General features: G+C 42.1%; 1 protein-coding gene across 3 annotated transcripts in view; it reads right to left on the reverse strand.

Moving 5' to 3' along the window:
- The window catches only part of YAF2 (YY1 associated factor 2), a 47,796-nt gene that overhangs the window by 7,952 nt on the left and 14,660 nt on the right, over nt 1-25,184 (reverse strand). For 2 of the 3 annotated variants that reach the window (XM_081330383.1, XM_081330382.1), the window contains exon 3: nt 845-997. In XM_081330383.1, coding sequence (XP_081186509.1) covers nt 845-997 — 153 coding nt within the window. Of the gene's footprint in view, nt 1-844; nt 998-8,226; nt 8,824-20,479; nt 22,078-22,158; nt 22,335-25,184 lie in introns of those variants that run through there. The other variant, XR_014026799.1, reaches the window with a different exon arrangement.

A 25,184-nucleotide genomic window follows, 5' to 3' on the forward strand; every position in this document is an offset into this window, starting at 1 on the left:
CTAAAATTGTTTTTACCTATTGGGATGAAGGAGAAAGGTTTTTCCCCCCTCTTCTGTCCTTTTCTCCTCCCCACCCCCCCACCCCCAATTTTTTTCTTTTCCATTTTTCTGTTTGTAGTTTTTATAGTTTGCACCGGCTTTTTATTTCATAAATACGTGGAGGACTCAAAATAGACATTTGACTATTTTATTTGAAAGTAACCTTCGACCCAGTGTCTTTTTTTGGAGTTCAAAATGCTTTTGTTGCATGCAGAAATAAAAAATTGTTTTCTTGGTAGCAGTTCATTGATTTCATAAATGCAGCACACTATAGTTTTTTTATACATAGGATAAAGGTAAAAAATAATATATGCAGTGTTATCTTCATTTTAGATGTCAAAAGATTTTTGCAGCTCCCAGTGTTTTCTTTTAGGTGGGAAACGGGTCCAAGTGGCTCTTTGAGTGTTTTGGGTTGCCTACCCCTGGTATAGACCATAGGTTCCCAGATTTTTGGTTCACAAAGCACTTAGTGTCTCAGTTGTTTTCATGACACTTCTAGGCCAGAACCCTGACCTATTTAAGGTAGTAGTTTCTGCAGTATTTGATAGATCTTGAGTATTGTATGTTTTCCCTGAAAATACAAAATATCCTGCAGTGTCCCTGTGAACATACAGTTTAAAAACCCCAAGGATAGACAATATGGGAAAGTTTACAGATCTCCTTTTTATTTCACACATTTAATTTATTTTCTCTGTTCGATCAACATGTTTGTTGGCTTTTATTACCTTTTTCTAAGAATTTTACAGGATTAAGATTTAATATTTATTTATGTATTTTGAACCACCCCAAACAGCATAAATTTTACCTGGTTTTCTTATGACTGTTCTTTTTGGTGGTAGTTTCTTTTTCACTTTTTTCTTTTTCTACTTTGTCTTTTTTGTCTTTTTTTGATTGTGTTGGGGGCACAAATTGCTGGGTAACTTGTTGTGCAACCAGCTGAGAGACAGGTCGAGGTTTCCTGTTTGTACATACATAAGAAAGTTTCATTAGTATATGCAGTAATTTTTTACATTATTATTTTTACAAACTAATATACAACATCGACCTATGAATATATTTAGAGTTGCTATTTTTCCTGCTCTTCTGTCTTGCTAGACAGTATTTTCTAAATAATGCCCAATCATTGTTATGTCATTCTACCTTGGAAAGTTGCATGACTTTCAATGGTACAATTAAATAGTAATTAGAATGCAGAGAAAGAAAAGCCTGCAGATCTGATGTTTCTAACTGTCCAATCCTCCATAAGTACACATTTCTGATTTGACTAATATGAGCAAGTAATGTCTAGAATAATACGGTACCGTATTTTCCGGCGTATAAGACGACTGGGCGTATAAGACGACCCCCTACATTTCCTGTTAAATTATAGGGTTTGGGCTATACTCACCGTATAAGACTACCCCTCTTCCAACGCACACCAAATAAAAATTAAAAAACATCAGATTTGATTTTAATATGGTAATTTTAATTCAAATGCTTATGACATGCAGGTACTTAGTAGGAAAACTGTCACTTATAAACATAAGGCTGTTTGTCATCAAACATGTAAACATAAAACAGTGCAAGTGGATTAAACATAATAATAATAATAATAATAATAATAATAATAATAATAATAATAATAATAATAATAATAATAATTTGGAAGGGACCTTGGAGGTCATCTAGTCCAACCCCCTGCTAAGGCAGGAAACCCTATACCATTTCAGACAAATGGCTGTCCAGTCTCTTCTTAAAAACTTCCAGTGTTGGAGCATTCACCACTTCTGGAGGCAGGTTGTTCCACTGGTTAATTGTTCTAACTGTCAGGAAGTTTCTCCTTAGTTCTAGGTTGCTTCTCTCCTTGACTAGTTTCCATCCATTGCTTCTTGTCCTGCTTTCAGGTGCTTTGGAGAATAGCTTGGCTCCCTCTTCTTTGTGGCAGCCCCTGAGATATTGGATCACTGCTATCATGTCACCCCTCACCCTTCTCTTCGTTAAACTACACATACCCAATTCCAGCAACCATTTCCTATTTTCCTAATTCACTTTTTCACTTTTCCTAATTCACTCTAAAGCTTTCCCTGAGCAGAGCCTTAAGTAACACCAGCTGCCTGCAATTAGTGCAGGTTCTCATCCCACCAGGCTCAAGGTTGAGTCAGCCTTCCATCCTTCCGAGGTAGGTAAAATGAGGACTCAGATTGTTGGGAGCAATAACCTGACTTTGTAATAATGCTGCTTGTGAGGGGGGGAAAGCTCTAATAAGCAGGCATATACATAGAATGAAGGCTATTGCTAAGCACATTGATTTGTGCTTTAAATTGTAAGCCGCCCTGAGTCTTCGGAGAAGGGCGGGATATAAATGGGATTTTTAAAAAAAAGACCAAATGGGAGATCCGCTCCAGGTTTTCCAGCCAGCCCGCCCAGTTCCTGAGTCAAATGTGTCCTTAGAGCTAAGCAGCTGCTCTGGCTACGGCATTCCCCACCTGCCTTTCAAGTTGCTCTTGCATTCCCCACCTGCCTACAGCTGCCCTTCAACTTTAGAAGGAAAGACGCCCAGACCCCAGCCTGTAAAAAATCACAGACTGCAGCTTCTACTCCAATTGGTCCCGCTTTCCCTGCGCAGACTAAATGGAAGATCCGCTCCAGGTTTTCCAGCCAGCCCTGTCCCTAAAGTTTCAGCACCTGGTGTATAAGACGACCCCTGACTTTTGAGAAGATTTTCATGGGTTAAAAAGTTGTCTTATACGCCGGAAACTACGGTATATTTAACCATTGCTTTTCTTTTCAGTCCTGCTATAAATCTTTTTGTGTTAACAGAGCATATTCCCATGTTTGTAAATCTATTCCAAGGAAACTTCAGTTAACTTAATTAGTCTCTATTTCTAAGCATAGAGATATATAACTACTGACATTTCCAAGCAGACATATATGACTGCATACAATGCATTGTGAATCTCTAGTAATGCTTAAGAGTGAGAATAATTACTATTATTCATAAAAGAAAAGGAATCAAGTATATCCTAATTAAATCAGAACAATATTATATATTTTCTTCCAAACTAGGTAGCAGCCCTTGGCTAAAGTTGGCTGATCTTGAAAAGCTGAGAATAAATTTTACTCAGTAATAACTGTACCTGGATGGGAGAATATTAGGAAATTCCAAGGCAGTATTCAAGTGTAAGTTTTTAAAAAGTACAAAAAGAATTCAGTGGCAATTCTGTATTGTTGTCATGAAAACTAAATGAATATGTTTGTGAAGTCACTAATAATTGTACTTCACCAGGGAAAGATTTTATATTACATGTTTTCTAGGCAAAAATTAAAATTTTCTAGAAAAATAAATATCCAGTAACAATAAATACAAAATTAAAATCCATAGCAACGGAAATTATATAGGCAACAAAAAATAATGTATCCAGGATATGGATCCCTTCATGTACCCAGGCCTGAACACCAAACCAGATCTACTGAGTCTTACAAAAGACCAGTAAGGTTGAGTCCATCCTAATATCCAGAGGGAGAATATTCGGGGGAGGGGGCACTATAGTAGAAAAGACACACCTTCTGAGCCCCACCAACTAGCATCCTTAGCTGATAGAATCTGAGGCATGTCCATCCTGCAAGGGATGGTCCCTCAAGTAATTCAGTCTCAAGTCATGAAGGGTTTTAAACCATTACCTTGAACTGTACTCCAAAGTACACTGGTAAGCAATTCAGCATACAAAATAGGGGTGTAGAATGCACCAAATAACCAGTGCCATTTAAACTTGTGCTGCTGCATCTTGCAGCAGTTGAAGCTTCCAAATGCAATAATAGTTTCATGTTTAATCACAGTAATGATATTGATTCATTATATGTCAATCAAAAAAGTAATAGTTAAAATGCTCCCTCTACTCATTACTAATACAATACAATTCATAAATGCAATTCACAATCAAGGCAGTTAAGAATGGATCAAGCCTAAAGATGCCAGCAGCCCCTTTATTTAGAAGAACAGCAACCTTCTTGTCAGCTACAAAAAATTCCATTTATATGAAATTTATATAATTTATATAAATGAACTTTATATTCATTTCAATGTTCTATAGGAGTCTTTAAGTTTTATCCTCATAGGATAAATATTCTGAAAATAAGTGTATTAGAACTTGGGTCTCTCACTTATCAACACCATTGCTGCTACAACCCATTAGCTCTCATTACTGGGACCAGTGGTATTGGGTTAGGGTTAGTGGTATTGGGTTGCCCTAGTTATTAACAAACAATAGTTCTTAGTAGATTCCCTGAGAGAATCAGATTTTATATCTGCTTTATTTAAATAGAGAGAGGGTTATTTATTTATTTGAAATTGTTAAAGGTAAAGGTAAAGGTTCCCCCGCACATGTGTGCTAGTTGTTTCCAACTCTAGGGGCCGGTGCTCATCTCTGTTTCAAAGCCGAAGAGCCAGCACTTGTCCGAGGACATCTCCATGGTCATGTGGCCGGCATGACTAGACGCCAAAGGCGCATGGAACACTGTTACCTTCCCACCGTAGTGGTCCCTATTTTTCTACTTGCATTTCTACGTGCTTTTGAACTGCTAGGTTGGCAGAAGTAACAGGCACTCACTCTGTTACGCGACACTCGGGATTCGACCTGCCAAACTGCCGACCATCTGATCGACAAGCTCAGCATCCTAACCCACTGAGCCACCGTGTCCCTTTTTTGAAATTGTTACAGCTGCCTAATTCATAAGACCATGGGCAGTCTGTAAAATTATATAGTTAGTTAAATTTGCTATGACCCTCCATTCCAAAAGATCCTGATCTGCTTATAAAATCTACTCCAAAGTTGAAACAATTAAAAACATAAAGAAAACAGATAATTAAATAAACCTACAGTCATGGCCGAAATTTTTGGCACCCCAGAAACTTTTCCAGAAAATCAAGTATTTCTCACAGAAAAGTATTGCAGGAACACATGTTTTGCTATACACAGGTTTATTCCCTTTGTGTGTATTGGAACACAACAAAAAAGGGAGGGAAAAAAGCAAATTGGACATAATGTCAAACAAAACCTCAAAAATGGGCTGGACAAAATTATTGGCACCCTTAACTTAATATTTGGTTGCACACCCTTTGGAAAAAATAACTGAAATCAGTCACTTCCTATAACCATCAATAAGCTTCTTATACCTCTCACCCGGAATTTTGGACCACTCTTCCTTTGCAAACTGCTCCAGGTCTCTCTTATTGGAAGGGCGCCTTTTCCCAACAGCAATTTTAAGATCTCTCCACAGGTGTTCAACGGGATTCAGATCTGGACTCATTGCTGGCCACTTCAGAACTCTCCAGTGCTTTCTAGCCATCCATTTCTGGGTGCTTTTTGACGTATGTTTGGGGTCATTGTCCTGCTGGAAGACCCAAGATCTCGGACGCAAACCCAGCTTTCTGACACTGGGCTCTACAGTGCGACCCAAAATCCTTTGGTAATCCTCAGATTTCATGATGCCTTGCACACATTCAAGGCACCCAGTGCCAGAGGCAGCAAAACAACCCCAAAACATCATTGAACCTCCACTATATTTCACTGTAGGTACTGTGTTCTTTTCTTTGTAGGCCTCATTTCGTTTTCGGTAAACAGTAGAATGATGTGCTTTACCAAAAAGCTCTATCTTGGTATCATCTGTCCACAAGACGTTTTCCCAGAAGGATTTTGGCTTACTTAAGTACATTTTGGCAAACTGTAATCTTGGTTTTTTATGTCTCTGTGTCAGCAGTGGGGTCCTCCTGGGTCTCCTGCCATAGCGTTTCATTTCATTTAAATGTTGACGGATAGTTCGTGCTGACACTGATGCTCCCTGAGCCTGCAGGACAGCTTGCATTCCTTTGGAACTTGTTTGGGGCTGCTTATCCACCATCCGGACTATCCTGCGTTGCAACCTTTCATCAATTTTTCTCTTCTGTCCACAACCAGGGAGATTAGCTACAGTGCCACGGGTTGCAAACTTCTTGATAATGTTGTGCACTGTGGACAAAGGCAAATCTAGATCTCTGGAGATGGACTTGTAACCTTGAGATTGTTGATATTTGTCCACAATTTTGGTTCTCAAGTCCTCAGACAGTTCTCTTCTCCTCTTTCTGTTGTCCATGCTTAGTGTGGCACACACAGACACACAATGCAAAGACTAAGTGAACTTCTCTCCTTTTTATCTGCTTTCAGGTGTGATTTTTATATTGCCCACACCTGTTACTTGCCCCAGGTGAGTTTAAAGGAGCATCACATGCTTGAAACAATCTTGTTTATCCACAATTTTGAAAGGGTGCCAATAATTTTGTCCAGCCCATTTTTAGAGTTTTGTTTGACATTATGTCCAATTTGCTTTTTTCCCTCCCTTTTTTGTTGTGTTCCAATACACACAAAGGGAATAAACCTGTGTATAGCAAAACATGTGTTCCTGCAATACTTTTCTGTGAGAAATACTTGATTTTCTGGAAAAATTTCTGGGGTGCCAACAATTTCAGCCATGACTGTAGATGATTAAAGCCTTCCTTTTATCACAACTGTTTTATGCCTCTCTGAAAGATCCGTAACTGGTTTGGAAAGAATTATGCACTTGGTTGGGCAAGTGGTACATTACCAAGTCAGGAATTTTCGGGAAGACTTCTCATCTATCTTAATTATTTTTCTTGTATGGAGAAAAATATAGTATTTTATAAAAGATCTCTCAAACTACAAAGAATCTCTAAGAAAATAATTTTTGAGTTAAACTTATATTTACATTTTATTTTTATTCAAAATCATGTTTAGTGCTAGTAGCAATGATGTTACCCAGTTTGGGTAACGAAACGCCTGTAAGGAAACAATCAAGCTCATAGAGCATTAAGGACCCATTATTTCAACCCTGAGCTACAAATATTCTCCTTTAGAGTTAATATTATATTATTTCTGCTAATTAAATATTTATTTATTTATTTATTTATTTATTTATTTATTTATTTATTTATTTATTTAATTCCATTTATATCCCGCCCTTCTCGGAAGACTCAGGGCGGCTTACAAACTTAGCATATTATATTTATATTTATACTTATACACTTATACTGTTTAGTGAATAAGCTGTTAGGAGTATACATCTGCACATAATTAGGCACACTTAAAACTACCCATTGACATGTTACTAAGTATGGGGCCACAAATAAACCTACTTACAAGTACTTAAGCTATGTATTTCCATGGCTCCTGGACATAGGTCAGATTGCTAAAATTCACTCTTGTAGTTCTTTGCAAACCATACACATCTGGCAGAAAATCCAAGCTTTACAGAAGTGGAAATAATATTTAAAGCATATTAAAATCATTGTTCATAATATATCTGGATAAGTATTGAATTAGATATAGAAATTATGTTATCTATTTTTACTGCTATAATTCAAAGAACAGAATTGTTTTTATTTATTTATCACATTTTTGACCACCCATTTCCCTCATAAAGAGAAATTACTTGTGTTTTGCTGGTTAAAACTGATTTTAAAGAAATAGTTTGGACAATTTTAAGCTATCAGCAGTATTAGTAGCCTTTAGCAGTCAGTGTGATTGTTCATAATCACGAGTTGGTTGCTACTATCTACTGCATAGTATGCCAATAGCATTTCACTACACTTTTGCACAGTGATTCTGCCAATACAGACTTTTGAATAATTGTTAGTAGCAAAGTCCAGGTTTTCCTACTGTTTCCATGTGTGTTCAATCAACAGATTCTCTCTCCCATAATTTTAAACTACTTTAAATGTAAATATGACCTTCCTATTACTTTCCAAATCATTTATAAAGCACTGTGAAGTTGGTTAAAAGGCCAATTTCAAAAATATAAAACATGACATATATATAGGAAAAGTTTGAATGTTCCCTGGTCAGATTATAATTTTTAGTAATCCCTAAATAAAGCTGATGATTAACCCAATATATACAAAACAAATTTCTGCAAATTTGAAAGCATGCTAAGTATTTATACAGCCAATTTTCATTATTTTCAGTAGTTACATTCTATATAGTTGACCTGAACACCGAATTAGCAAATACTGGAACCTCAGTTGGGAACAAGTGCGTGAGTGATTCAAGTTATTTTGTATGTCTGTGAAAGTACAAAGTAAATTTTAGCAAACAGGTACCAATGTCAGAACGCACCCCAATCCACATCTTAGGAAAGAAAAAACACTTGGAGACAAGATTGTCCAAGCAGGAACTTTTACTAAAACATAGATGACAGTGGATATAATAGACAGGATCTGAAGCTGTTTCACAGATCGATACTTTTAAAGTGTCCCCAAGTAATAAACCCACTCCTCAGTCCATTTGGTCAGTCCCGGATCAGTCAAGTTTCAGGTATCAAACCCCTCGTGGGAAAAAGGAGAACCACCAGTACATTTGCAACATTATTACTTCCTCCCCTTCACATTCCATCTGGAGATGCAAACCAGAATTCCCCCCACCATTCTTGTTTGTTTGTGAATCAGATAGGGAGAGGATTTCCTTTCATTGCAAGAGCCAGAATTCTCCCCACCCCTTTTCTTTGTTGTTCGAAGTTCAGAGGGAGAGGGTTTCTTCCATCGGTCTTTGGTGATGGCCACCAGGCAGGCTGAATAAACAAACATTACATCTAAGGGAAAGAGATGGGGCAATAAACATTGTCTTCTCTTTCCTCCTTAGGAATGGCAGAATCTAGTAAGGGGGGGGGTGAGATTTGGGTTTGCACAGAGAGGGAGTTAGAAATGAAATAAAAATGGGTTCTGACATCCTGCCCTCCTTTAAAAAAAGAGAGGTCCACCTGTAGAGGAAACAAAATATAAATGTTAGCCCGGTTTGTTAGGATATTCTGGATGAAACAAGCAACTTGGGTGCTCTAATGTGATATTTATTGACCCACTCATTTTCTGAGGAGGGGAGGTGTTTCCAAGTTACTAAGTATTGAATTGCTCCATGGTGTTTCCCAGAATCCAGGATTTTTTTACCTCGAATTGTTGTTCTCCTTCAACCATGATAGGAGGTGGGGGGAGGGGTTTTTCCCCATAGGGGTGTCTGTTGTTCCCTTTTTAGCAAACTGCAGTGAAAAAATAGGTGTATCTGCCTAAGATTTTTGGGTAATTCTAATTCTACTGTTACTGGGTTTATGATTCTTTTACTTGGAAAAGGTCCAATATATTTTGGTCTGAGTTTATTACAGGGTTGTAGGGATTTAAGGTATTTTGTGGATAAATATACCATCTCTCCCACCCTGAATGGTGTGGGATCGACTCTCTTTTTGTCTGCTTGTACTTTGTATGCTTGCCTAGCTTCATCTAAAGCTTTCCTAATGATTGGCCAGGTGTTTTGTAATTGTGCAATCCATTCCTTCATTGATGGGATTACTGGTTTGTTTGGGGTTAGTTCTGGCATAACGTTGAAACTTCGACCGGTAGCTATTTGAAAAGGAGTGTAACCTGTGCTGGAATAGACTACATTATTATATGCCACTTCCGCGAAAGGGAGTAGGTCCGTCCAATTTATTTGCTGGAAATTAATAAAGCATCTTAAATATTGCTGAAATACTGAGTTCAAACATTTAGTTGATCCATCCATCTGAGGATGATGACTAGACCACAGTCCTTGGGTGGTTCCTAAAAGGGATAAAAATTGTTTCCAAAATGCCACGTAGCTTTCTATGTCCTTTTTCATGGATGGCCACCAAAATTGCCTTTTAGTTAAGTGTAGGGTTTTTACAAACCCAAAATATCCTGCTGATTTTTTATCATGGCACAACTGCATGAAATTGATCCTCTGGGTGGCAGGTATGTATAACTTCTCCCCCATGCAGTGTAGTGCAACTTTGATTCTGCACACGTCTGTTATTCTGGAACCATTCATCAGTTTCCAAAGACTTTCAGAATTTTATTCCAGTTTGGCTATCCACCCATGGCTTTATTTTAGCTTGGGTCCTGGTGGTGACTGGTGCTGCCATTTGTTGTTCGGGTATAAGTGGTTTAGAGTCAGTGACCCATGTGCTGTTACACTGAGGCATGTGAGATAATGCATCCGCCAAGAAATTCTTCCCCCCGTAAGTGTTTGAAAGTGAAACGGAATTGGTGAAAATGTTGGGACCAGTGGGCTTGCTTAAGATGAGTTTCCTGGATATTTTTAGTGCTTCCAAATTTTTGTGGTCTATCCAGACCTGGAAGGGGATTTTATTTCCTTCAAGGAAATGGTGTCATGCAAGTAATGACCATCTCACAGCATACGCCTCCTTTTCCCACATGGCCCAACATTGTTCTGTCTCCGTGAGTTTCCTGGATGTATATGCACATGGTTGCAATGCCCCCTCATCATTTTCCTGTAATAATACAGCTTCCACCGACACATCACTCGCGTCTGCCTGTATTACAAAATGTTTATCGGGATCTGGGTGTCTCAGTACAGGTTCAGCAGAAAAAAGCCTCTTTAGCCTCGCAAATGCTGCTTGAGATTCCATTGTCCACTTCAGGGGCTGGCTGCGTTTCACTGGGGACCCCCCCCCCTCATTTTCAACAAGTTTGTGAGGGGCAGAGCTATTTGGGCAAACGAAGGGAAGAATTGGAAGTTTGCAAACCTTAGGAAACTTTGCAATTGCTTCCTTGTACAGGAGGGTGCCCATTCTAATACTACCTTGTGGGGATAAGCAATACCCCAGGTAGTCTATTCTTTCCTGGTGGAATTCACATTTCGATAATTTCACATATAGGTGGGCAGCCCGCAATTTTTTCAGAATGGTTTTGACTAGGTTAACATGCTCCTTTTTGATCTCAGTGAATGTCATCTAGATAAACCAGGACCCCCTTATATAGATGCTCTCTTAGCACTTCATTAATTAATTGCATAAAAACTGCAGGGGGGCCTTGCACTCCAAATGGCAGGATTTTTAACTGGTAGCAACCCATTGGGCAATTGAACGCATTCTTCCATTTGTCCCCTTAATCCTAATGCGGTAGCATGCTTCTCTTAGGTCTAGTTTGGTAAAAAAAAATCCTTCCTTTCGATAGGTGGGATAGCGTATCCTTCATTAGGGGAAGGGGATACAGATTACATTCACTAATTGTGTTAAGGGCACAGTAATCAATGAACAAATGCATAGTGTGATCCTTCTTCTCCCTTAACAGGACCACAGCGGCCACTTTGGGTTTGGCAGGCTCAATAAATCCCCTTTCTAGGTTTTTTTAAATGAATCTTTCCATCTCCACTGCTTCTTTGGGGCTCATGGAGTACATCCTGGGCTTCGGGAGTTTTGCCCCGGGTTTGAATTCTATAGCACAGTCTGTGGGCCGGTGAGGGGGAAGCTCATCTACCCGTTCCTCACTGAAAACTTCAGGAAGGTCCCTGTATTCCTCTGGTATTTCTGGTAACCCCTTCTCTTTCCCCACTGATGCTGTCTCCTTTCTTCGGGTTGGGGGAATGCTTTGGGGGTTTAAGCTCCTATGCTCCCTCTCCAGGAAGTTGAGTTCTGCTGTCCTCCAATTTACCCAGGGGTTCCATTTCTTCAGCCATTCCAGTCCTAAAATCATTGGGCATTCTATGCCTGGGATCACTACAAACGTTATGTCTTCCTCATGGTTCCCCAGGGACAGGTGAACTGGTAAGGTGGCCAGGGTAGCTGGTACCCCCCGCCCCTGCTATGGACCCATCTAGCTGGCCAAAAGAGATTGGTTGTTTTAGTCTCCTCACCGGAATTCCCAAATTTCCCACCAGCATCGGGCTGATGAGGTAGCAGGTGCAGCCAGTCTATTAGGGCTTTTAGTTTGACAGCTTTAGGCATGGAGGAAGCTAATATAGTCACTGTCTTAAGGATGTGATGACCAGGACTTAGGGGACAGTGAATGTGTCCAATGGCCCCTCTTTCTCTGGTCACTTGCAGGCCTCTGAATGCTGGGTCATGAAAGGACAGCAAAGGAAACACCCAATGTTCTAACTCACCCAGGGACAGATGGTGTCCTGGGAAAACACCCAAAAGGGAACCTGCTAGTTAGTTCTGCTTTCTAGTTTCTTATCTATAGTGTGCCAGCCCTAAGGGGCGAAGTCTTAATCTTCTGAGTGCCAGCTTTGCTGGGTGAAGTGGTTATATAACCAAAATAGTATAAAAATAAGACATCTTTGCTATGTGATGCTTTTCACATTTGCTTTAGAAAAGCCCATCTCTATTCAGCTGAATAAACATGTATTTTTGAAGGCAAATTCTGGTTTCCTGTATTTTGTTATCAAGCAAAACCTCCGAACCTGCACATCATTTTTCGTGAGCCAGGCAGGAGAGGTGCTTGGTCCTTGGAGGGCTCAGGATGGGGAAAGCGCTGAGCGCGCTCTGGGGTTTTCTGGTGGTGCCCCCCTTCTTGACTCTTCCTTGTGGTTTTTCTACAGGAACTGTTTTTTTCTTCTTTTTGTTGTGATTGTTGCCTTCACTTCGTTCCTCCATATTCAGGAGGGCTGAATATAAGGTAAGCGTACATTATACAAGCTTGCCCAGGGGAGTATGTGTGTGTGTGTGTAGATACATGTGTCTGTTTCTTTGAATTATTTCCCACCGTTGTCCAGAGCTGAGCAGAAGGGCTTGTTCCAGCCGCCTGTGGGCCCCTGTAAGGGTAAACCATTGACCGGGGGTCTCACATAGCAAGGGGGGCTAGCCTTGTACTCTCGTGCTCCAATTGGTTGTGAGTGGTATGTGGTTTGTGGTTGTTCCTTATAAATTTCCCGCTGTTGACTAGGCCTAGGCGTGATATCACTTCCAGCTGCCCATGGGCCCCTGTGAGGGTAAACCGTTGACCGGGGGTCTCACATAGCAAGGGGAAGTGATTGATCTCGTGACCCAACAGGCTGTGCATGTAGTATGAGAGATTTGAATACATGTGTTCAGCCCAGGGAAAGCCTATTAAAATGAATAAAACAAAGGAATATGCCCTCAGCCCCCTTGAGTGTGTTATTAGGAACTTTGATAAGCTCAAAACCCGTCGGGATATGAAAATTGACACTCTGATTAAATACAATGCTCTTTGACATCAGGATATGCCTACTCTTTGGCCCAAAGGGGGTTCCATAGATTTGGGAGTTTTTGAAGCTATAGGAGATTATGCTCTAAGAGGCATGGATCATGATCAACAGGATTATTATGCACTTTTTTGGATTTTACAAAGGAATAAATGGATGCTTAAAAACTGTGGGTTGTGGCAACTTCCCACAGCACCACCTTTTCCTGCTTTATCTTCCGCTCCACCACCTTATATGGGACTTTATCCCCTCACGGAGCAGGTGGCTATAGGAACGAGGGACAGTAATAAGGTCCTGGTTCGTATCCCCTTCTCCACATCTGATCTTTATGCGTGGAAGGACTGATTAGGTTCCTATACTGCAGCCCCAGATAAATATTTGAATTGGTTCTGTCTATCATACACACACATAACCCTAATTGGGCAGACCTTCAAGCCATGCTGGATGTCTTTTTAACATCGGAGGAGAGACGTCTGGTTGGAACTGCTGCAAAGAGATTAACTGAAGAAAGGAAGGTTCTTTGGCCTGAAACTGACCCTAGATGGGTCATTGATACTTATGAAAGTAAAGATATGAATATTTAAAAGGCTTTCAAGACCTTCTTGTCACTGCATTGCAGACTGATATCCCAAACAGAAGAATTTGGGCAAAATCTATGAGGTTCATCAATTGGCACCAGAGAGCCCCAGTGACTTCCATGAGCGCCTCTACCAAGCCTTCAGAAAATACAGTGATTTGGATCCAGAAGCTCCAGAAAATTCCTGTTTGGTGAACATGCTCTTTATTGGACAGAGTGCTCCAGACATTAGTCGCAAATTGCAGAAGTTGGAGGGAGCTTCACCTGACACAATTGGAAAATTGTTGGAAGTAGTTTATAAAACCTATGTTTCAAGATCAGAAGTAACAGCCAAGGGGGTTAAAAAGGATGAAAAACGGAGTGTTGTTTTACTGGCTGAAGCTCTACAAAGGGCTCCCCTAGTGGGTGGGGGAAGAAGTGGGACTCGCGGAAGAGGAGGGCAAGGAGCAGTAGGTTTCCTGGGGAGAAGAGTAGAATGATGCCACCAAGATTCCAAGCACCCCCGGAACGTCCAATGCAGTCTTTTGCCATAAGACGAGACCAATGTCGTATGTGTAAGAAATTTGGCCACTGGGGCAGGGAATGTCCTTTACGATCCCTTCCCAGCCGTCCTATAGGGCATGTTGCTCCACAACTACACTTTAAATACTAGGGGGGGTCAGGGGCTGGGGGGCCTTTGTCTACCTGCCCTTCCGAATGATTCTCCCTCTGCACCCCTGGTAAAGTTTAAAGTCGGAGGGAAAACAATACCTTTTTTGATAGATACAGGAGCATCATGTTCAGTATTAAACAACCCCCTGGAAATTCTTTATCTATATTCATTTTTATTTTTCCATTTCTTCCACAAACAAATCAGCACATATACCGCATTACATAAATACATACCCATAAGTTTGGGTGTTGCTTGTCCATTTCCCCTTTCACCGTATCCACACTCCTCTCTCTACTTTATCCTTTCTTTCCTACTTCCTAACCCCTTGGAAATTATTCTTCACAAACCTTTAAGTTTATTGGGGCTAGTGGTCAATCTATGTCAGCAGCAATACTGGATCCTTTAGAGTGTTCTTTAGGTAATACTCGCCTTACTCATCAATTTCTTTACCTTCCAGATTGCCGTATGCCTCTTTTAGGGCGTGATTTACTTGCTAAGTCACAGGCAACTTTCTTTTTCAAAGGGGAGCAGGTTGAATTGACAGTTCCTCCTGAACAAGCCTGGCATCTCCTGACCCTTCAACTATCCTCATCTGAGGATACACATGAGTGTTCTGGTCTGTTAGATTGCTTTGTTGACCCTAATGTATCGTATTCAGGGGTCCCTGGCCGGGCTGTTAATGCAGTTCCAGTGGAAGTAGCCTTGCACCCTAATGCACAGCCAGTCTCCATTCATCAATATCCAATTAGCTTGGAGGCTTTACAAGGATTAGAGCCCCTTATCTCAAATTTCTCGGCTTATGGGCTTCTAAGGGAAATTGTCAGTCCTTATAATACACCAATACGGCCTGTTAGAAAGTTGGATGGTGCCGTCTGCTTCTGCCAAGATTTGAGGGTTATCAATACTATCACTGCGACATTGCATCAAATGGTGCCTAACCCCTATATGTTGATTTCTCAACTGGGTCCACATCTTACTTGGTACACTGTTGTTTATCTGAAAGATGCTTTCTTTTGTATCCCCTTAGCTTGTGTCAGCCAGCCTCTTTGCTTTTCAATGACAACATAGGCAGCTTTGCTGGACTGTTGTTCCTCAAGGATTTAAAAATAGCCCTACTATTTTTTGTACTGTCCTGGCCTCTGATTTGGCCACATGGCAGCCTGTGGAAAACACTACTGTTGTGGTATTACAATATGTTGATGACTTATTGGTAGCTGCCCCCAGTGAGGGTGATTGTCTTTTGAATTCAGTTTCTTTGTTAAATTCCCTTTGTTATTGGGGCTATAAAGTTTCCCGTTCTAAAGCTCAGCTTGTTAGACAAGAGATTCAATATTTAGGTTATATTCTGTCACAAGGGACTAGGAAATTATCCCCAGAGACAATCAAAGCTGTGTGCCTCCTTAAACCACCTGGTACCAAGCGTCAGCTTAGGGGTTTCTTGAGAATGGCTTTCTGTCGCATTTGGATTCCAAATTTTGTTTTAATGGTTAAGCCTTTGTATCAAGCCGCTACAGGACAGATAAAGAACCTTTTGAATGGACCAAGAATTGTCAAGTGGCATTTAATAACATTAAAACTGCTTTAGTCAATGCTCCAGGCCTTGGCATTCCTGATGTTACTAAGCCACCTTGAATGTGGCTGAAAGTAAAGGAGTGGCTACTGGGGTCCTTACTCAAACCCGTGGTACTTGGTATCACCCCATAGCCTATTTTTCCAAGCAACTGGATCCTGTTGCGCAAGGATGGCCAGCATGTCTTCGGGCTACTGCAGGTGCTCTTCTTTTGGGGGCTGCTGAACAATTAATCTTTGGGGCTCCTATCACAGTGGAATCATCCCATTCCATCCAAGATTTATTAGCATACAAGGAGGGCCATTGGCTTACGGCCTCCCGATTAGAGCGGTATCAGATTGCACTCCTTGACAACCCACAGGTTCATGTTGAGCACAGTGGCAGGCTTAATCCAGCAACCTTTCTTCCTCAACTGGAACAGGATAGTGATCATGATTGTGTACATACTATTACGGAAGTATTTTCTGGCCGGCCAGATCTAACTGACCAGTCATTGGAGGATGCGGACAGGGACCTGTATACAGATGGCAGCAGTTTTATTGATCAGGAAGAACGGCTGGCTGCCTATGCTATGATCACATTGGATCAGGTGGTGGAAGCTGCAGCTCTCCCTGCAGGTACCTCGGCTCAAAAAGCTGAACTCATTGCCTTGACGAGGGCCTTGGAATTGTCAGAAGGTGCGGTTGTTAATATTTTTACAGATAGTAAATTTCCTTTACATGTACATGGGGCCTTGTGGAAAGAACGTGGTTTACTCACTGCTCAAGGTAACCCTGTAAAATATGGACAAGAGATTTTGAGGCTATTGGATGCTGTTTTGCTCCCACGGAAGGTGGCTGTCATGCATGTGAGGGCCCATGGTAAGGATGATACTTAACATGGAAAGGGGAATGCTATAGCTGATAGTACTGCCAAGTGTGCCGCAACAGGTCCCCTGTCCCCTTGGTATGTAGGTCCACTTGTACCTTCACTTTTGCCTGTACCAGCTCCAACGTATACTTCATAGGATAGGCATGGAGCTTATAAAATGAATACTGTCTATCAGGGAGAATGGCTGGTGAAAGATGGGAAACGCCTTCTCCCAGAGCATGAATAATGGGCCCTCTTACGAGAATTGCATGCCAGCACTCACTGGGATTGTAGGGCCATGGCTGAATTTCTTATAAAGGATTATGTTTGTCCTGGGATATATGACAAGGCCCTCACAACTATCAAACAATGTATCATTTGTCAATGTAATAATCCAGTAAAGACTATTAAGTTTCCTTTGGAGAGGCTTACGGCTGGTCATGCTCCTGCCAGTTTTTGGGAAGTTGATTTTACTGAGTTGCCAAGGAAATAGGATTTTTGATATTTGCTTGTTTTTGTGGATGCTTTCTCTGGATGGGTTGAGACTTTCCCTTGTACTAACAAAGCACGTGAGGTGGTCAAAGCCCTTCTTAAGTTAATTATCCCACGTTTTTCTTTCCCTTACCAGGGCATTGGTTCTGATAATGGGCCCCAATTTATCTCTGATGTTACCCAGCAGGTGTCACGGGCCCTGGGTATTGATTGGCAGCTTCATTCCGCTTACAGACCCCAATCATCAGGGCGCGTGGAGAAGGCTAATGGCATTCTTAAACGTCATCTTGCCAAGCTTCCTCAGGATACTCATCTTACTTGGGTTCAGGCACTACCCCTCGCTCTTTTGTGTGTGAGGACTGCTCCCTGACAACCTCTTGGCTTATCTGCTTTTGAAATCATGTATGGTAGGCCCTTTCTTCTATCATTATTCCTTGTCCACTTCCCTCCCTGTTTTTGGAAACCAGGCCCTCAGGGAATATATGCACCCTCTTGCTAATAATGTTTCTTCCATTTCTCAAGCTGTTCAGGCCCTCCATCATCCTGGATTGGATCATCCACTCCATCCTTTCCTTCCTGGTGATTTGAGTCTTGTCAAGTCCTGGACTGACTGGCCCTTTGACTGAATGTTGGAAAGGACCTTTCATTGTTCTTCTCACTACTCACACGGCGGTCACGGTTGCTGGAATTCGTGCTTGGATTCATCACACTCGTCTTCGCTCTTCTTCGCCACCTTCTGACCCTGAGGACCAAGTTGCTTGGAATGTGGCCCCTGGTGCTGAGGAAGACCTTGGGCTGAAGCTTCTATTTGAAGGCCCACACTGATCTGCATGCCAGGACATTTTGGTCATTGTGATACCTGTGCCTGCCGGGCTGCTACATGGGCGGTTTCCTCTCACCGGCTTTCTGCTTCCTTGCATCACAGGCATCACTCCTCTCTCCCTTGGTTGACATCTAGTGTTTTGTTTGGGTCGTTTGTCTTTTCTTTTTTGTTGTTCTATCTTGTTTTTCTTACCCTGCTCCATGCTTTCTTTCTGTCTTTCTTTCTTTTTATGGAGCCTTATTTTCTCCTGTGGAGTTTGGCAGGGGTGGTCAGGTTCTGGCCATGGTTGAGGTGTGTGATACAGTAGGAGGCACAGACCTGGCAGACCACACTCGACGCCTCTCATGTTTCAGAGAAGAAGGTCTCATAATCAGGAGAGTCCAGAAGGTGGCAAAGACAACCCAAAGGCCCCGTCATGTGCCTCCCACTCTGGCAGGTCAATTTCAGGACTTCAGCCAGATGTTTTCCATAATGATGTGGTTGGACCTAAAAAGGGTACTTTGCACAACAAAGTAAGACATCTGATATTTTGCCTCCAGAAGAAACCAGACATCAGGAGGGGGTTCTACCATTTCCAGGTGATCACATCTTGGCAAAACAGCGACCTCTCTCTGATCCTGGGGATCTTAGGCCTGTGCCTGAATTGTCTGGAGAATTACAAACATCATTTCCTGTATCTCCCAGTAAAATAGAAGGTTGAGGTGGTCCCAAATTTCCCAGTCCCTCTTTGGGGATTTGGGGCTCCAACACTCATATACCGAATATGCAAGCATGGGTTAAGCTATTGAACGTAACAAATTGTTGGATCTGCACACATATACCTCCCACTGGTACACATGGGTTGGTCATGGAGGCTACACCCTTAGGGGCTTTTATGTTCAGCATGAACGTCACTAGGGGTTGGACATTTCCTGTTTGGGGCAGGAAAGCTGCGGATTGCTAAATTAGGGGCACGTATCCAGCACCCTGCAACAGCCTGCCTTAGTCATTTTAATTCCTCTTCCGGATATAAATTGGGGATCTATGCACCTTGCATAGTCACATGGAAGGTCAGTACTAATATGTGGGATGATTGGTATAGATGTCATCAGACCTTTGGCCTCGATCATAAGAAGGACCCCTCTGCTCTTTAGTTTGTTTGCAGCAATGGGACTCATGGCTTATATGTCTGGTATCAGACCCTATATGCCTGAGGGGTTGGAAGACAAACCAGGCATTTATCTTGCTAACCATCCAGATTGGTGGTTTCTTTGTAGTCGGTTTGCCTATAAATCTCTGCCAGCTTACTGGTCTGGTACATGTACCCTAGGAATTATCTTCCCTCTGTTTGTGTTATCCCACATCATGATTGGAACTTTCGTACCACAATCAGCGGGACGAAGACCACCTTGAGCATGAAGAACATATTGAACACCATCCAGTACCTCATGGACTGGGAAATGCCATTGCATGAGCATTGATACCAGCTATAGAAGTTGGTTTGAATTATAACTCTATTGTAGAATTGGGTGACTGGACAAAGAACATGTTTAAGCACACCATACAAGCATTTATGCAACTAAATAAGGAACAAGAAGAAATAAGGGAAGTGGTGGTACAGAATTGTCAAGAATTGGATATGGTACTGGCTGCAAAAGGTGGGGTGTGTGCTTTAGTCCACTCACACTGCTGTACGTTTATAACTGATTATCAAGTTAACATTAGTCATACTATCTCATGGAGGAAGGCATTAGGAAGGTTTGAAGATTTCTACTAATGCTATATGGGAGGTCTTCCATGGTATGTTCTCATTTCTTACCAGCTGGCTCCCAGAATGGGGATGGATTAAGGGATTATTCCTTGGTCTTCTCTTTATAGTACTTCTTGTTCTTCTTTCCTGCTGTGTCCTTCACTGCTTGCCCCTAATCATCTCTGTTTGCTCTAATCGATGTGGACAATGTAATAAAGAGGTTTATCCTCTGTCCCTTCAGATTGGAGGTCATGTTCCTCCGCATCGCTCACAGCATGAAAGGGGGGAGTTTGATAACCAGGACTTAGGGGACAGTGAATGTGTCCAGATGGCCCCTCTTTCTCTGGTCACTTGCAGGCCTCTGAATGCTGGGTCATGAAAGGACAGCAAAGGAAACACCCAATGTTCTAACTCACCCAGGGACAGATGGTGTCCTGGGGAAACACCCAAAAGGGAACCTGCTAGCTACTTCTGCTTTCTAGTTTCTTATCTATAGTGTGCCAGCCCTAAGGGGCGAAGTCTTAATCTTCTGAGTGCCAGCTTTGCTGGGTGAAGTGGTTATATAACCAAAATAGTATAAAAATAAGACATCTTTGCTATGTGATGCTTTTCGCATTTGTTTTAGAAAAGCCCGTCTCTATTCAGCTGAATAAACACGTACTTTTGAAGGCAAATTCTGGTTTCCTGTATTTTGTTATCAAGCAAAACCTCTGAACCTGCACACCAGATGGGTGGAATGGATCCACTTACCAAGGTTTCTCCCTCTGAGCTGTCTTCCGAGGTGTCCACTGCCCCTGCAATGTAGGCCGGAATCCCCTCCTAGTTCTTGGCAGGGATTGGGGACTCTACAGCCTGTGTCCCCCTCATGGCAGGTTCTTTTGGGTTGCTTTAGGACTTCCCTGGTCTCCTGGAGGGTGATGCCTCTGATTTGTGCTGAGGGGCTTTTGAGTGGCATTCTGCAGTGCAGTGACCCTCTCTCCCGCATTTGAAACAGCCGGTTGATTTCTTAGCCTTAGTCGGTGGTTTCGCTGGCTCTTGTGTTTGCTCGGGCGTGGACGGGCCCATGGTTTCGCCCGGTGGTGCCTTTTCAGTAGGTCTATCTCTGCCTCCTCTGCCAGAACATACCAGTCATCGAGGTGGTGTGGGTTTCCTCAAGGCAGGCAAGCATCATACAGGTCGTAGTTTAGCCCGTCTTTGAAATGGCTAAGGAGGATGTCTTCTGGCCAGTTCAGCTTATTGGCAATGGCTCAGAATTCTATTCAGCCACCGGCCATCTGCCCTGCCTCACTGTTTTGATTCTCTCCCGGGCCTTACGATCAGCCAAAGGGTCCTCAAACCGCCTCCCCAAGGATGACATGAACCGGTTGAAGTCGTTAGTTCTGGGACGTTGGAGTCATTCAGGTTCACCACCCAGTCTGCAGCCGGTCCATCCAGGGCAGATTGTAGGATGCGGATGCGGGCTTTGTCACTGAAGATGTCCCATCCGTATTCTTCCATATAACTGAGAACTTGAGTTAGGAAAAACCCCAAGCGTGGTGGCTCCCTCTTGAATTTTGCTTCCAGGGGCGGTAGTCTTTGAATGGATCGGTATCTGTGCCGCGGGCGGTATTGCCCCCCATCCTGATCCCTGTCTGCGGTTTGGCGGGTGGTGGGTGCTGCTGAGGTGGCAGCTCCTGTTTCAGCGGACAGCCCCAGTGTTGCAGGTTCCGGAGCCCCCCCACTGTCTCTCCAGCTGCGACCCCAGGCGCTGCTGCGGCTGTAGTATTCAGATTTCTCCTCTCTTAGTGAGCTAAGGGTTTTCTTCATCAGGTCAATAGCTTTCTCTAGGATCCACTCTGCATGTGGTGCATAGCTCCCATCCTCTTCACTGACGTACAGGGAGCTCTCCATCTGTTCCTTCCATTCAGGTTGGTGGCCACCCCGCCTCAGGGTCACTTTCCTCGATGCCTTTTCCCACTCACTTTTCCTTTCAATGCCCATCAACCACCGCGGTTTGCGGTCATGCGTCTCCACCATCTCTTCTCCGGAGGAATATGACACTTCAGCTTCCGATAGTTGATGGGGTTTCGGTCGGGGGGGAAAGTTCCCTTTCCCTGGGGCTTTCCTCCTTCTTTGCCTCGTCCTTAGACATTATATTTTTTGCAAAGTCCCCCGGTAAGGTTCTTCCTTCCAGGTTGACTCTCAATGCAGATCCTGTCTAATGTCAGACCCCACTCCAATCCACATCTTAGGAAAGAAAAACTCTTGGAGACAAGATTGTCCAAGCAGGAACTTTTACTAAACATGACAGTGGATATAATGGACAGGATCTGAGGCGGTTTCTCAGTCTAGTCTCAGATGTCAAACTCCTAGTGGGAAAAAGGAGAACCACCAGTACACTTGCAACATTATTACTTCCTCCCCTTCACATTCCATCCGGAAATACAAACCAGAATCCCCCCCTTTCTTGTTTGTTCGTAAATCAGATAGGGAGAGGATTTCCTTTCTTCGGCAAGAACCAGAATTCTCCCCACCCCCTTTCTTTGTTGTTCGGAGTTCAGAAGAAAAGGGTTTCTTCATTCGGTCTTTTGTGATGGTCACCAGGCAGGCTGAATAAATGTTACATCTAAGGGAAAGAGAGGGGGCAATTAGCACCCATCTACTCTTTCCTCCTTGGGAATGGCAGAAACCAGTAAGGGCGGTGAGATTTGGGTTTGCACAGAGAGGCAGTTAGAAATGAAATATAAATGGATTCTGACAACCATGTTTCCCTGAAAATAAGACCCGGACTTTTTTTTGGTCTCCAAAGCAGGCACAAGGTTTTATTTTTGGAGGATGTCTTACCCGCTTAACCTAGGACTGCCACAGGCAGGTCTCCCACACCCTGACAGCTGTTGCACAGGTGTTTGACTTCTGCAGCTGCTTCAGCTGCATGCCATGTGGTGCATCACATCAGTGTCGCCACTTGCAGTATGCCACATGCCCATTGGTCTGATTGTGGTGGTGCCATTGCTCGCAGGAGGCTGCATGGCTTGTCGCGCCATGTGGCTCGTCACGCCGATGCTGTCACTTACAGCAGGAGGCCACATGGCGCATCCTGCTGGTGCCGCCAGTCGCAGAAGAACTCAGGCAGCAACACACCAGGTGTCAGGGCATGGGAGGCTTGGCTGCAGTGGTAAGTAGGTGCTGGGTGCATGGGGCAGCTCCACACTCCCCCCATCCCTGCCCTAGGTTGGTTTTTATTGTATGTCTCACACAAAATGAAGGCTTATTTGGGAGGTACAGCTTGTATTTGGCACACACATAAAACTCAAGCTAGGGCCTATTTTCAGGATAGATCTTACTTTCAGGGAAACATGGTAAAGTTGCAAATATGGAATCCATGAATAATGAGAATTAACTGTACCTGTTTACAGATTCAGAATAGTAAATATATCATGCAAAAGTCTGAAGTTTCACTCTGTATTTTAAAGCACTTTATTTTGCATAAACAACAACCTCCAAACGTTTCCTGTAGCCAAAGCCAAGTCATATTATTTCTATTTCTACATTTGAATTATTCCCCGCTTTTCTTCCAGAAGTTGCTGAAATATCCTCTAACTTCAATTTCTTTTAATAAATTTATTCCAATATGAGGAAATCTAAATAATACTGTATTATTTAGTTCTAATACAATTATCTATTGTATTACTTGCAGTTTTAATCATGTCTTTTATTTTTGTTTTCTCTCTATAGGTTTCTATGTAAATGACATACTTACTTCATTACCATATAAAAGAAAAGTTGCATGACCATGATGACAAGCAAGGATGATGATTATATAATCATATATAATTATTTAATCATAGGAAGTGCATTTGGAAATGTGGTTCATAAGCATTCATAAGCATTATATTTTTCTTTGTTCAGGGAACATTATCCTAGGATAGACACACATGCAGAATATACATGATCAAGTCTAAAATGCTAACAGTCTTTTGACTATTAGCATAAATTAGAGAAGAGAACAAAAACTAGAGTATAAGAAAAGCACTAGCAAAAAGCACTATTTAAGTAAAATTAATTGGTAGTATGTATTCTGATATAAATGATTTGTGAAAAGCACAGATGAAAATTCATAAAACACTTGTAACCGGTGCTAAAAATAATATAACAATTGTGGAACTTTATTTTTTATCATTGACATTTTGCATTCCAGCTCCTTGCATACCTTCTGAATATTCATACTGTTTGGATCTGAGCACAGTTATATATTATGAATGCTATACTCTCAAATATATATATACTATGATATATTTAAGTTCAAATGGAACTGACTCCCTGGCTACAAGTGTTTTGTGACTCATCAATCCAGCCAATTTTTTAAACAAACTTATAATTCCAAAATTCAGAAGGGTTCTTAGCTCATTTCAATACACTCCCCATAGTGGTTATAGAGAAAGAAGTTAAATAAATTTAAGAAGAGACTGGACAGCCATTTGTCTGAAATGGTATACGGTTTCCTGTCTGAGCAGGGGGGTGGACTAGATCACAGGTCCCCAACCTTTGGGGCACCAGAGACCAGTTCCATGGAGAGAGGTTTTTCCGCGGACTAGAGGGTGTGTCAGAATCTATTTATATTCCATTCCTAAGTCCCTATCTGTGCAAACCTAAATGTCACCCCCTTAGTGGATTCTGCCATTCCCAAGGAGGGAAAGAGAAGATGTTAATTGGCCATCTCTATACCTTAGACAAACAAGGTTGTTTATTCAGCCTGCCTGGAGGCCATCACAAAGACCAGGGAAGAAAACCTTTGAACTAAGAACAAGGAAGGGGGGGGATTCTGGTTTGTATCTCCGACTGGAATGTGAAGGGGAGGAAGTAACAATGTTGTAAATGTACTGATGTTTCTTTTTTTCCCACGAGGAGTTTTGACACATGGAACTTGAGTGATCCGAGACTGACCAAATGGTCTGAGGGGAGGGGTTTTTACTCAGGGACACTTTAAAAGTATTGGTCTGCGACACAGTTTCCAGATCCTGTCTAGATTATTCACTACCATGTAAAAGTTCCTGTTTGGAAAATCCTGTCTCCAAGAGTTCTTCTTTCCTAAGATGTAGATTGGGGTGGGTTCTGACAGGGTGCGTGGTTTTGTGTGCTGTCTGCATCTCATGGATGGAACTTGGCTTGTTTGTGCAGATCAGTTGCTGGGATGCCACGGCCAGTACTGGTCCACGGACCGGGGGTTGGGGACCCCTGGACCAGATGACCTCCAAGGTCCCTTTCAAGATTATTATTATTATTAATTATTTGAGTCTAAATTTTGATCTTGCAGTGCCAGAGGCTCTGAAACTAAAGTTGCAATTATTTATAAGATTGTTTAATTTACATAAGCACCAACATACAATTAAAAGCATATAACAGTTATGCTACTCTTCTGCCTAGTAACTGTTTCTTACAATATAGTTAAGCTTCCACTCTGACCGAAAAATAGAAT

Source organism: Vipera berus (genome assembly GCF_964194415.1).
Source record: "Vipera berus genome assembly, chromosome: 6".
NCBI lineage: Eukaryota > Metazoa > Chordata > Lepidosauria > Squamata > Viperidae > Vipera > Vipera berus.